Here is a 12,793-nt window from a genome sequence, read left to right on the forward strand (position 1 = left end):
GGGGGGGGGGGGCCAAGGGCCGGGGGGGGGTTTTTTAAAAAGGGGCCGGCCAGGGGGGGGGGGGGGGGTGCCGGGGGTTGACTGCCACAGGGAGCCCCTTCCCAGAGGTCTCCCTTCCCATCCCGGTGATGGGTGTTGAATGCAGGCTTGCATGTGTCCAGTACCCAGTATTGCTGACTGATCTCTAAATTGGGTGAAAATAGATAGTGTCTGGTGGGCTCTCTGATGGACTGAATTGGGGCCCTTTTGTAGGTCGGTATTGGGAAGTGGTGCAGAGGTTGAAGATCAATCAGTTCTATGGAGCCCCAACGGCTTTCCGGCTGTTGATAAAATATGGCGACACCTGGGTGAAGAAGTATGACCGCTCGTCCCTGCGGACTCTGGGGTCAGGTGAGCACTGCTCTGTCGCTGGAGAGGGTGTGGGTGTTGTCTGTCAGAGCCACTGCAGGCTTCTAGGTGGTTTTAATCACAAAAGCTACGTGTCTGTGTCCGTGGTGAATTCAAACAATGTCAGACCCCATCGAGTAGGAAGCAGAGGCCCGTCAGCCCCTCCCCAGAGCCCACAGCTGTTAACAGTCTGGGCACAGCATTCCAGACACTTGCTGCACCCATCCTTATTATGGGCTTTATTATTATTATCATTGTACCATTGAGATCTGTTTCAGTGCTGAAATACTTTTTTTAAAAGTATATTTTTATTGATTTTTAGAGCGAGAGGAAGGTAGAGAGAGATAGAAACATCAATGAGAGAGAAACATTGGTTGGCTGCCTCATGCACACCCCCTACCAGGAATTGAGCCCGCAACCTGGGAATGTGCCCTGACCGGGAATTGAACCAGCGACCTCTTGGAGTATGGGTCGATGCTCAACCACTGAGCTACACCAGCGGGCGGCATCCTTATTATGAATCCTTACCAACTCTGTAAGGTAAGGGCTGAGCCCTTTCTTCAGTGGCTGCATGGGATTGCCCTGTGGAAGTCAACTGCTGGTCACTGAGCATTCCCATGATGCTGGGCACCGGTTATTCCCAAGCCCTGTAATACATGTCATTCCGTGCTGTGCACTGCTCTCACTCTAGATATTTCCATGCAAGTGGTGGCAGAGTACAGGTTATCTCCATTTTTAGTTTTAACTGAGGTTGCCAAGGCACATGAAGGCTTTGGGGAAAGGATATGGGATTAACTCAGAGGGTAGCTCCGAGGCTCTGCCTGTTCTCTCTGCTTTTCCCTGGTGTCCCTATACGAGCTGCCAGGTGTGGTCAGGAAGGAAAATAAGGTGGGAGGCCCTCCATGCTCTGTGGTGAAGAGACAGATCTGCTTGGTGGTTTTTCATGGGATGTGTCTTTCTGCCACTTTTGTCCATGGAAAAGGTAGCTCGGTGATGGTGTGCACACGTTACTTGTCAGCGATGTAGGTGAGCGGCGCTGGCACAGGACGTAGGGCCCTGGTTCACTCTGCCCCCCTTGCCTACAGTGTCCTGTTGCCCCCTCCAAGCTCAGGATGCCCACCCTCCCTCAAGGTCCCTCTCTGTGCTGCTCCTGGGGTTTCCTTGGCTGCTGTGGAACTTGGGCGGTTGGCTCTCAGGCAAACTGTATGTTTCATACCTGGGCAGGGCCAGCTTGGTGCTGTCTCCTGCTGTGGTCATAGCTCAGGCCCCTTCTAGGCTGGATTAGCCCTCACAGCCCTCAGCCTTTGGTGTTTTGACTTTTTTTAATCTTACCAGTCAGTCAGCAGAATCTAGCCCACTCAAGACTTACATTTCTTAAGAGAATTTTTTAACTTTAAATTTTATAAGTAACACAGGAATAATCTACACTAATAAAAGGGAAACATGCAAATTAACCATCACTCTGCCACTCCGCTACACCCACCAGCCAATCAGGAGCAAATATGCAAATTAACCCAACTAAGATGGCAGCGGCCACAGAGCTGGAGTGAGCAGGAGGCTGGGGTTGCCCCCGGTGATGGAGGAAGCCAAGCTTCCCACCTGCCTTGGCTGGCGATGGGCTCCGCTCAAGGCTACAAAGTTTCAATTATAGAAGATAAATAAATCCCAGATACCTGCTTCCAGCCCACCCTGGCCTCCGCTCAAGGAGGCGCTGAAAAAAAAGAAAAAAGAAAAAAGGAGAGGCCGGGAGCTTGGGTCGCCATGGGGCATGGCCAGCCTGAAAATGGCCATCAGCCCCTCTCCCAGGCTGGCCAGGCACCCCAGCGGGACCCCCCCGACCCTGAAGGGGGTGTGGCCAGCCTAAAAATGGCCCTCAGCCCTTCACCCAGGCTGGCCACACCCCCATGGGGTGAGGGTCCCCACTAGGGGGCTTGACCAGCCTGCAAACAGCCATCAGCTCCTCACCCAGGCTGGCCAGCCACCCCACCCTGATCCGGGACACCCTTCAGGGCAAACCAGCCAGCCCCCACCCGTGCACCTGGCCTCTATCTATACTAACAAAAGGGTAATATGCTAATTAGACTGGGAGAACTTCCAGGAGACCTTCCAGACGTTCTTCTGGACAAAGCCATGGTGCCAGGGCCGAAGTAGAGGCAGTTAGAGGCCAAGAGGGGAGGGCAGTTGTGGGTGATCAGGCTGATGGGGGGGCGGGGCTGTTGGGGGTAAGCAGACCAGCAGGGGGGCCAGTTGGGGGTGAGCAGGCCAGCAGGGGGGCAGTTGGGGGTGAGCAAGCCAGTGGGGAGGGAAGGTGGGGGCAAGCAGGCCAGCACGGGGGGTAGTTGGGGGCAAGCACACTGGCACGGGAGGCAGTTGAGGGTGATCAAGCTGGTGGGGGCAGGCATTTGGGGGTGAGCAGGCCAGCAGGCAGAGTGGTTAGGGGCAGAGTGGAGAGGGTGCAGGCCGGGCTGAGGGATCCCCCCGCCCCTGTGCACAAATTTCGTGCACCGGGCCACTAGTCTTATTATAAGAAGCAAACTCGGTACTTTGCCATGAAAGCTGATGTCCTCTGTGAGTGCTGCCCCAGGGGACCCTGTTGCTTGCATACCTTCTAACATGTTCTTCAAAGTTATATTCCTGTGCAAAGACACAGCTCAGCTATGAGATGATTTCTTTATCATGAGTGTCATCACACTGTACTGTTATAACGTGATGTTTATTTTAACTTCACAATAGGCAGAGTTTTCCACATGGCTCTGAAAACTTGCTCACACCCTCCTGTGGGAATTGCCATGGTCCTTGTAGTCACGTCCCCGTGGTTGGCTACTGGGGCTATTGGCAGTTTCCCAGTATCACCCAGTGCTGCAGTGGCATCTTCCTGCCTCCTTGTGGGCATACGTGAGTGCAGGGGCGGTACACATGAAACCCAGCCCCCTTGGTGACCAGCATGGAAGACCCCAGTCAGGACAGGCCTTGGTTAGCTGCTGCTTCATGGGTGGTCCCAAGGAAGAGACAACCAGCATGAGAGCATTTCAGTATTTTAGCAAAAGTATGTCAGAACCTGCAAGTTCTGGCTGAATGCTAGTCTGGTGTGGGTGTGTCATTAGTGTAGTGTCTTAGTGGTAGGATTTCAGCATATATTTGGGAGACATACACATTCAGACCCCAGCAGGTAGACACTGAGAATCAGCGATAGAGTCTTGGGGCATAAGCACTTTCCCCCTTTCTATTGAGGTATAAAATATAGTGAAATACACAATGTCAGGTGTTCAGCTTCAAACTGCTTACATATATGTCTAAATATGTTACCACATGCAGATCAATCCATAGAAATTTCCAGTACCCAGAAGGCCCCCTTTATGCCCCCTCCCAGTCAGGAGCCCTCAAATATGACCACTACTTTGCTGTTCTCAACGTGGATTGGTTTGCTTGTTCTTGAACTTCATATACATGGGCTTGTGCTGCATGCATTACTCTTGTGCCTGCTGTAGTTGCTTGGGGTTGTGACTCTGGGGTTCATCCCTGCTGGTGTGGGGGTAGTGGTGGCTTACTCAGTTTCATGCTGTAGGGTATGATATTTCACTGCATGAATCCATCACATTTTATTTCTCCATTCCGCTCTTGGTGGATAGTGTTTTAGTATTTGGCCACTGTGAGCATTCTTGTCTGTGTCCGTTTTTGGTGAACACCGTTTTTGTGGAGTGTGTGTCAGGAGTGACATTTCTAAGTAATAGAATAGACCTATAGTAACTTGAATGTAATCTGCCCCAGTTGACCAAAGTAGGTGTATAGGATGTATGCACTTTTAAATATTAAGAGAAATACCCAAATTGTTCCCCAAAATTGCTGCATCAAATTACACTCCTACCGTGCACGAGGTATTCTTTCCCCTACATTCTTGTCATTTTTTAAAAAAATTTTTGACCCTCCAATGGTAAAAAACACCCCATTTAACTTTTATTTCTTTGATGGCCATAATGTGACAGATTTCAGTGCTTTTTTAAACCTCCTTTTTATGCCCTTGAGGAAAATTACAGAGCTGTTTCCCCCTGAACAATCTATTCCTTTTGGGTTTGGGGTCTATTGCGGCCTGTTAATGTCTTTTTTTCTTTTGTGTGTGATTTCAGTGGGAGAACCAATCAACCGCGAGGCCTGGGATTGGCTCCAGGAAGTGGTGGGGGACCGCAAATGCACGCTGGTGGACACCTGGTGGCAGACAGGTGAGAGCATCTCCCAGGAGGAGCGTCAGGGCCCCCTGGGAACCCGTGCAGGGCGCGGCACGTGGGCCTTTCCTGCAGTAGCTGTGCTCTCGTGTTACTGCGCTGAGAGCACGCGGCCGAGCACCGAGTGGGGGGGCTCAGGCGTGAGGCGTGTGAATGTGGGATCAACACCACGAACGCCTCGGCCCTCCACATAGGTGGTTGTGGAAAACCTGGTGGCTGAAGCTCAGAGGGGGAGCCTGGCTTTGCAGCTGTAAGACTTGGGCTGTGTAATGACTTCTCTGAGACTCAGTTTCCTCATTTGTAAAATGGGGTTCTCCCTCCAGGCTCTGAATGAGGATGAAATGAAAGGAGACCATTCACTCATGTTGCCCCAGGCCTGACATGCAGTAGGCACTCAGCTAAACGTTCCCTCTCCTCATGAGGGCCCCTTTCTGCATGTGAGCGATGAGCATGAGCCCTGCTGTTTAAGGGACTCTAAGTCTAAACCTAAATTTTAGTGGGAAAAAGAGTTTTCTGTGGCATTTGGTTTAGATTTGCCCCCTCGTCTCCTGAGTATCTGACTTACTAGGATGTTTGGGGCAGGCGACCACCACTGATGTAGCTGAGGCCTTGTCTTTCCGGAAGCCAGAAAACTGGGGCATTCAGGAGGGCACAGGACTAAGGTTACAGCTGAGTCCTGTGAGGTATTGCCATGCAGGCTGACAGAAGGAAGAGAAATAATGCGATACCGAATTTGTGGGCTTCTGGCTTTGTTGTTTGGGGCACTGGTCCAGAAGCGATTCTTCATCTTCCTGTGCGAGTAGGTGGGCTCCACCTCTTCCACTGACGTGAGGGCGGGGCCAGCGGGGCCGTGGAGGAGGAGAGGCAGCACCCACGGGGCTATGGAGCCACAGCACCTGGGCCGGAGCCCCCTGCCTGGGCCTACTCCCAACCCACAGTGGAGGGGACCAGGATCCAAGTCTACTTTCGTCTCAGAGAAAAGTCCTTGTGACAGTAGGGGCTGTTTCCTTGCTCCAAATCGGCAGTTCCACCCACTCTGTCCCAGCCAGTCTGTCCCAGATTCTTGGTGGGTTGGCCTGGATAAATGTGGCACTAGCCCCTCAGCCCATCGGCATTTCTTCCCTGTCATCCCCATAGAGACAGGCGGCATCTGCATCGCACCACGGCCCTCGGAAGAAGGGGCGGAAATCCTCCCTGCCATGGCGATGAGGCCCTTCTTTGGCATTATCCCGGTCCTCATGGATGACAAGGTGTGTAAGGGCCTCCCCTCCTCCACGCACACCCCACTGAGCTCCCTGGTGTTTCTTCCTGTCTTCCTGGCCTCCGTTGCCCACTCGCCCACATCGCACATGCCCAGGGCCTGGGAGGTGGTGGGAGGAGCCTGTGTCCTCAGCAGCGTGCACCTCAGGCTTCTCGTAGACACGGTGGATGCAGTCACCACGTGGGGCAGAAGCCCTCTCCAGGAGGGCTCCTCGCAAAGCAAGAGGCTCTGGACAGCTCCTTTGGGGCACACTTGCTATTTTTCTGCCTCAAGCCAAGCAGCTAGGGGGATGATACTGATTTCAGTTCTTTGCTTCTCAAGCATAATCTGTCCTTATTTTCCAATGCATGTCTCCTTGGTCTGCAGGGGAACGTTTTGGAGGGCAACAATGTCTCCGGGGCTCTGTGCCTCTCACAGGCCTGGCCGGGCCTGTCCAGGACCATCTACGGAAACCACCAGAGGTTCCTAGAGACCTATTTCAAGGTTTACCCAGGTGAGCGGGATGCCTTTCCACACCCTGCTGGAGCCCTATTCTCAGAACATGTTTCTAAGGGGACAGTGCCTGTGAGCGTCCCTCATGCAGGTTCAGAGCAGGTGCTTTGAGGCATGAACTTAAGTCTTGCTCCCTCCCCCTCTGCCTCCCTGACTTTATGTCTGAAACGGGAAAAGACTCCCTTTGGGAATGTGCTGGGGTTGAGGGGGAGAGCGTGCAGACTCCTGAGTGCATGGCCCATGGTGTGGACGCCTCAGGCTGTCGGGGAAACTGTCAGGATGGCTGAACGTTTTCTTCCGGCTTATTTTCCCCACAGGTGGCTTTTGTGTCGTTGGTTGGGAGTTTGCATATATAGTATAGCTATTGGAACCCATGATCTTTAGTCTCGAGTCTAAACGAGACTCACTTTGGGGGAAAGTTGAGTGCGCTCCTCGAATGTCTTCCGCTCCCCAGACATTTGCAGCCTTGATTGCATTTGGTTGTGTCAGAGCCATCTGCCCTTGCCCTAGCAACAGCGACGCGGCACAGCTGGACAGTGGCTCCTGCAGGGAGGGCCAGCAGGCAGGAGGCCGACAGGGTGCAGGGCTTCCGAGCTTCCTTCGGTAGAGCATGGCTGGGACAAGGCCCCCTTGTGTCCGCGAAGGAAGGATGCGAGCTCCGCTGGGTCCTGGTTGGGAGGTGCTGGCTCTGAATTCCCTCCTCGGGTGCAGGCTACTACTTCACTGGAGACGGAGCTCTCCGAACCGAGGGAGGCCATTACCAGATCACGGGGCGGATGGACGACGTCATCAACATCAGCGGCCACAGGCTGGGCACTGCAGAGGTCGAGGATGCGATGGTGAGCACAGGCCATGTTTGCCCGGCTGGGGGCTGTCATTTGCGGTGTCAGGTGTTCACCCTCCCACATATTTTGCCTTTTTGCTTCTGTTCTGTGCAGGCGAGCCACCCTCAAGTGCCCGAGACCGCTGTCATTGGCTACCCCCACGACATCAAAGGAGAAGGTGAGAGGCAGAAGGAACTCTGGTCTCACTCCCATCACAGCCCCTCCGTAAAGACAACAGCCTCTGGAGACAACAGCCTCTGGTGTTTATGGGTGAAGCTGTTGGTTTTCTTCTCTTTCAAGTGCAGATTTGGGGTGAGGAGGCTGAGCAGTATGCCTGTTAGACTAAGGCCAGGTTTCTGAGATGCCCTGGCTCTGCTGTCCTTTAAGGACACGCATCCGCAAGCAGCCCTGAGCTCTTTGGCTCCAGCTGAGCTGGGGAGTTCGCTGCTCTGTGCGTGGTGACTGACAGCGCCATCACAGAGGACTTAGGGTGACACGCCCTGCCTCGCTCACCGCATCTCCTTGCACAGGCTGGTGCACAGACCCAGTGCCAGCTCTACAGCTACACTGGCCGACCAGGCTGTGCCCGGCGGCCTCCTCTGCTGCTCTGGGACTCCTTTTAGAGGAATTTGACCTGAGGTTCCCACTGCACAGCGACACGCAGAGGGCAATGCAGAGCAAGCGATCAGAAACGTCTTCTTTTTGTTGTTGTGAATCCTCATCTGGGGATATTTTTCTATTGATTTTTAGAGAGAAGGGAGGGGGAGAGACAGAGAGAGAAATATCCATGTGAGAGACACAATGATTGGTTGCCTCCCACATGTGGCCTGACCAGGGCCGGAGATCGAGCCTGCAACCGAGGTATGTGCCCTTGACAGGGAATCGAACCCACGACCCTTCAATCCACAGCCTGATGCTCTATTCATTGAGCCAAACCGGCGAGGGCCAGAATTGTCTTCTGTACCGTGGACATACTTTGTCCCAAAGTCTGCTGGTTTCTAAGCAGGTGGGAAGGTGCAGGGTCACCTGAGTGTTGTGATGCCAGGGGCACCATGGCCACACTGGCCCTGTGTGACCTGGAGATCCACTGACCCTGTGCTGCACTGCTGGGTGGACTGACCTCAGCTGCCTGCCGAGTGGTCCGGCCTGGGCGCTCCTCCTCCTACCGTCAGAGACAGTCGGCGTCATGTGTCCCAGAGGTCACGGGTCTCCCTTCCACGTGTGTCACTGCTCCGGTATTTGCTCGGCACTTGCTCTAAGTTGGCCCTGTGTAAAAATTGATATTTATGTCAGTGCTCTAAAAAATCACGTTCCGTTGCCATGAGAAGGCTGTGCCCATGAGGCTGCTTTCCCTTTGTTAACAGGAGACTGGGCTGAGGGGAGCTCTTAGGGACCAGAGCGGGTGGAGATGGGAGCAGGTCTTCATGTGTGACTCTCAAGGCCTTGGGAATCGAACCCACGACCCTTGGGAGTGAAGCCACGCTCCCGTAAGCAGCTCTCAGCACTGCTCCCTGGCATCCTAAGCGGCTGATATTGCCAAGGCTTTTCATGTCTGCCAGGCTGGTGGGGGAGAATTGTACATAATGAGTATGATGAATGTATTTTCCCGATTTCTTACAAAATTGAGCATCTGTCCATTTGTAGTACATAACCCATTAGCTGCTCTTGCTAAGCTCTAAAGCCATCTGCGAAAGCTTTTGTGCACTTATTTGTGCCCATGCTCTCTGTCTGTGCTTCATCTGACCACTGTGCCATGCCTCTGCCATCAGCCTGGCTCCCTAGTCCCTGAGGTCAGCCTTGCACGCCTCCTCCGGGCTCGCAGCCGACTTCTTCTCCCACATCCAGGCTTTCCTGACCCACCCCTGCTCGGAATTCACCAATCCAGGCTCATTTTATTGCCATCTCGTTACAGATACAAGTGACTGGCAGGGAAGGGTGCCAGTTAGCGACAAGGGGGCACGTGGCAGCATGTCCAGTGTGATCCCACCAGGGTCTAAAAGATGGCAGTGGATACCCAGGAGTTAGCTTTACAATTCGTGTCTGGGGACAGCAGCCAGAGCCCCTGAGAACCTTCTCCTTGTGGGTTGTGTGCAGGGGCTGTCACCATTCAATCCTGACGCAGCCATGAGGCAGGTACTGCTAGCTCCCCAGGTCCCGGGTAGACACCTGTGCCATAGCATGGCTAAGTGCCTTCCTCACAGGTAGCAAGTGGCAGAGCCAGAATATGGAGCAAGGACAGTCTCTCCCAATCATAATTCTGCTCTGCCTTTAAGGAGTGGAGTGAAGGGAGAGAGCCAGGAGGGAAGGTGTGGTTTTATTTTATATACTTCTACTGTGTTTTAATTTTGGTAATCAGTGTGTGTTGCTCTGGTAGTTTTAAAATTTTAATTCAATCCACAATAAACATCTCTCAGTGGGCCTACCCAGACAGCTCAGGTATTAGCTTGGTGCCTTTCCTCTGAGCTCCAGTGGTTTGGGCCTAGACTGTTTGGAATTTCAAATACCGAAAGGAGAGAAAAGTGCAGCTCTTCCCCTTAGAGATCTCACAACCTAGTGAGGTGGGCATGGGGGACCAACAGCTGTTCACACGTAGCAAGTGCCACAGCTGCATTCATGGACAGAGTCAGAAAAGGCTTCACAGAGTGCAAGGTAGCTGAACTGGGTCTTGAGGGATGAATAGGAGTTTGCCAGGTGGAAATGGGACGAGGCTTTCAGGGAAAGTCTGTTTGGAATTTCAAATACCGGAAGGAGAGAAAAGTGCAGCTCTTCCCTTTAGAGATCTCACAACCTAGTGAGGTGGGCATGGGAGACCAACAGCTGTTCACACGTAGCAAGTGCCACAGCTGCATTCATGGACAGAGTCAGGAAAGGCTTCACAGAGTGCAAGGTAGCTGAACTGGGTCTTGAGGGATGAATAGGAGTTTGCCAGGTGGAAATGGGACGAGGCTTTCAGGGAAAGTCTGTACTAAGTATCTACAACTTGTAGCTTATTCAGGAAAGTCATTCATTGATGCATTTGACAAACATTTGTTGAGCACCTACTATATTCCAGGCACAGTTGTAGATACTGAGACACCACAGAAAGTGAAAGAGACAGAAGTTCCTGCTCCCTAGAGCTGTCATGCTGTAGTGGTTAGAGATTAGAGGTGAGAGAAAGACATAAACAATAAACATCATGATCAGTGAAACTACAGACTATGTTAGGTGATATGTGCCAGAAGGAGAATTCATTAGGATGGGGTGGGACTGGTGTAGGAATAAAATACAAATAAACAATAAGGAAGGCTGCACATACATATATATAAACTTTGTGTATGAGAGAGGAGGACATTGCAGGTAAGTGAGGAGAAGGACAGACTGTCCAAGACGGTGCTGGGACAAGTGACTATTCAAATGGACAAAAAATGGAATTAGATCCTGATGTCATACCATATACAAGATTATGGTATTTATATTTATCCCAGATAAATTAAAAAGGAATGCATGTACTTACAGTAGCCGTGGGATAAATTTTGTGTATGAGAGAGGAGGACATTGCCGGTCAGTGAGGAGAAGGACAGACTGTCCAAAACGATGCTGGGACAAGTGACTATTCAAATGGACAAAAAATGGAATTAGATCCTGATGTCATACCATATACAAGATTATGGTATTTATATTTATCCCAGATAAATTAAAAAGGAATGCATGTACTTACAGTAGCCGTGGGAGCTGCGGTAAAGCTTTTCTGGAACGTGGTAGGATATTGACAAAGTGTCTGTGCTAAAGTATGGGATGGCCGTTGCTGCCCAGCAGACTCTGCCATGACGGAGCTGTCCATCATGGGGCTCATGTAACCAAGGACCTGCATTTTTTTTACTTATATTTTTATTTAGATATCCACTGTGGCTAGTGCTTACTATGTTGGACAATACCCACAAATTTGGTGCCATGTGCAGGACTACCTCATGGGAGCTGATAGCAAACTTCCTAGGAGCCCAGGTGATAGGCTATTTCACAGGTGCAAGGACAGTGAGAGAGGATAAGTCCTGTGTTCAAGGTCACACACACAGCCAGTCAACACCAAAGCCATGGTGCCAAGCTCTCACCCACCCAGGCCCACCCACCTGCGACATTCAGAGGAACTGACAGAATCACTTTCTTTTTGAACGAAGACGACAATGCATCTTTAGGGATGCAGCTAAAGAGACCAGCTGCTACAAGATCATCAACATAGGATTTGAAATCCTTTGAACTTATGGTGATTTGTGTACAACACTCTGGCTAACACAGTGGTTCTCAATCTTCCTAATGCCGCGACCCTTTAATACAGTTCCTCATGTTGTGGTGACCCCCAACCATAAAATTATTTTCCTTGCTACTTCATAACTGTAATGTTGCTACTGTTATGAATCGTAATGTAAATATCTGATATGCAGGATGTATTTTCATTGTTACAAATTGAACATAATTAACGCATAGTGATTAATCACAAAAACAATATGTAATTTTATATGTGTTTTCCGATGGTCTTAGGTGACCCCTCTGAAAGGGTCGTTCGACCCCCAAAGGGGTCGCAACCCACAGGTTGGTGACCCACAGGTTGAGAACCGCTGGGCTAACACATCCTAAAATCTTGCTCTCCTTCCAGCTGCATTTGCCTTCATTGTGTTGAAAGATAACGTAGGTGACGCGGATGCAGTGGTGAATGAGCTCAGGTCCACAGTGGCCACCAAGATTGCCAAGTACGCTGTGCCTGATGAGATTCTGGTGAGTGGACTTATGGCCTCAGATTGGACTGCACTGTTCACCTACACCTTCTTCTCCTCTTCACACAACTAACATCACAACAAAACTGACACCAGCTGTTTGGTTTCCTGGGTGTTAGGTGAGGGTGGCAGATGGCTGTATTGTCAGAGAGGGGGCGGGGGTGGGCAGGGAGATGTAGCGGCATCAGTTTGAACAGCTTGCCTCTTCAGGGGTAGTGCTGAGCAGGACTAGATGCTCTCTTATTTTAGCATTTGAGGGCTGGTTACAAGGAGCAGAAGAAAATTAGGGAGAAATGGAGAAACGTGGAAAGTACCAAAGTTTTTCAGCCCCTGGGTGGTTTCTTTTCTTTTTTTTTAATTAAATATATTTTATTGATTTTTTACAGAGAGGAAGGGAGAGGGATAGAGAGTTAGAAACATCGATGAGAGAGAAACATCGATCAGCTGCCTCCTGCACACTCCCTACTGGGGATGTGCCCGCAACCAAGGTACATGCCCTTGACCGGAATCGAACCTGGGACCCTTGAGTCCGCAGGCCAACACTCTATCCACTGAGCCAAACCGGTTAGGGCCCTGGGTGGTTTCTGAACACCTTTCCCAGTGCCAGCAAAGCAGATGCCGCAGAGTCTATCTGAGGGAGCCTGTGCTGGAGTGGTTTAGTGGAAGAATTGGGCCACCCTCTCAGCCCCGCTAGTGTTTCATTCCTTCCTGTGTTACATTTCCCCCATGGCGTTCCTTCGCCTGGAAGCAGCCTTTGAAGCCCCACTTGGTGTGGCACAAGGTCAAGCTGTGGGCCTGGGGACCAGAGTTTCAGGGAGACCCGAACTCTTTTTTTTTTTTTAATATATTTTATTGATTTTT

At 51.3% G+C, this 12,793-nt stretch overlaps 1 protein-coding gene across 1 annotated transcript in view; it reads left to right on the top strand.

The window, feature by feature from the left end:
• Nucleotides 1–12,793, top strand: part of ACSS1 (acyl-CoA synthetase short-chain family member 1) — a 47,711-nt gene that overhangs the window by 33,629 nt on the left and 1,289 nt on the right. The window contains exons 8-14 of the mRNA XM_005866216.2: nt 253–390; nt 4,512–4,604; nt 5,745–5,857; nt 6,235–6,361; nt 7,072–7,199; nt 7,299–7,362; nt 11,815–11,933. Coding sequence (XP_005866278.2) covers nt 253–390; nt 4,512–4,604; nt 5,745–5,857; nt 6,235–6,361; nt 7,072–7,199; nt 7,299–7,362; nt 11,815–11,933 — 782 coding nt within the window. The remainder of the gene's footprint in view (nt 1–252; nt 391–4,511; nt 4,605–5,744; nt 5,858–6,234; nt 6,362–7,071; nt 7,200–7,298; nt 7,363–11,814; nt 11,934–12,793) is intronic.

The sequence above is a fragment of the Myotis brandtii genome, unplaced genomic scaffold (assembly GCF_000412655.1).
Source record: "Myotis brandtii unplaced genomic scaffold, ASM41265v1 scaffold225, whole genome shotgun sequence".
NCBI classification, from domain to species: Eukaryota; Metazoa; Chordata; class Mammalia; order Chiroptera; family Vespertilionidae; genus Myotis; species Myotis brandtii.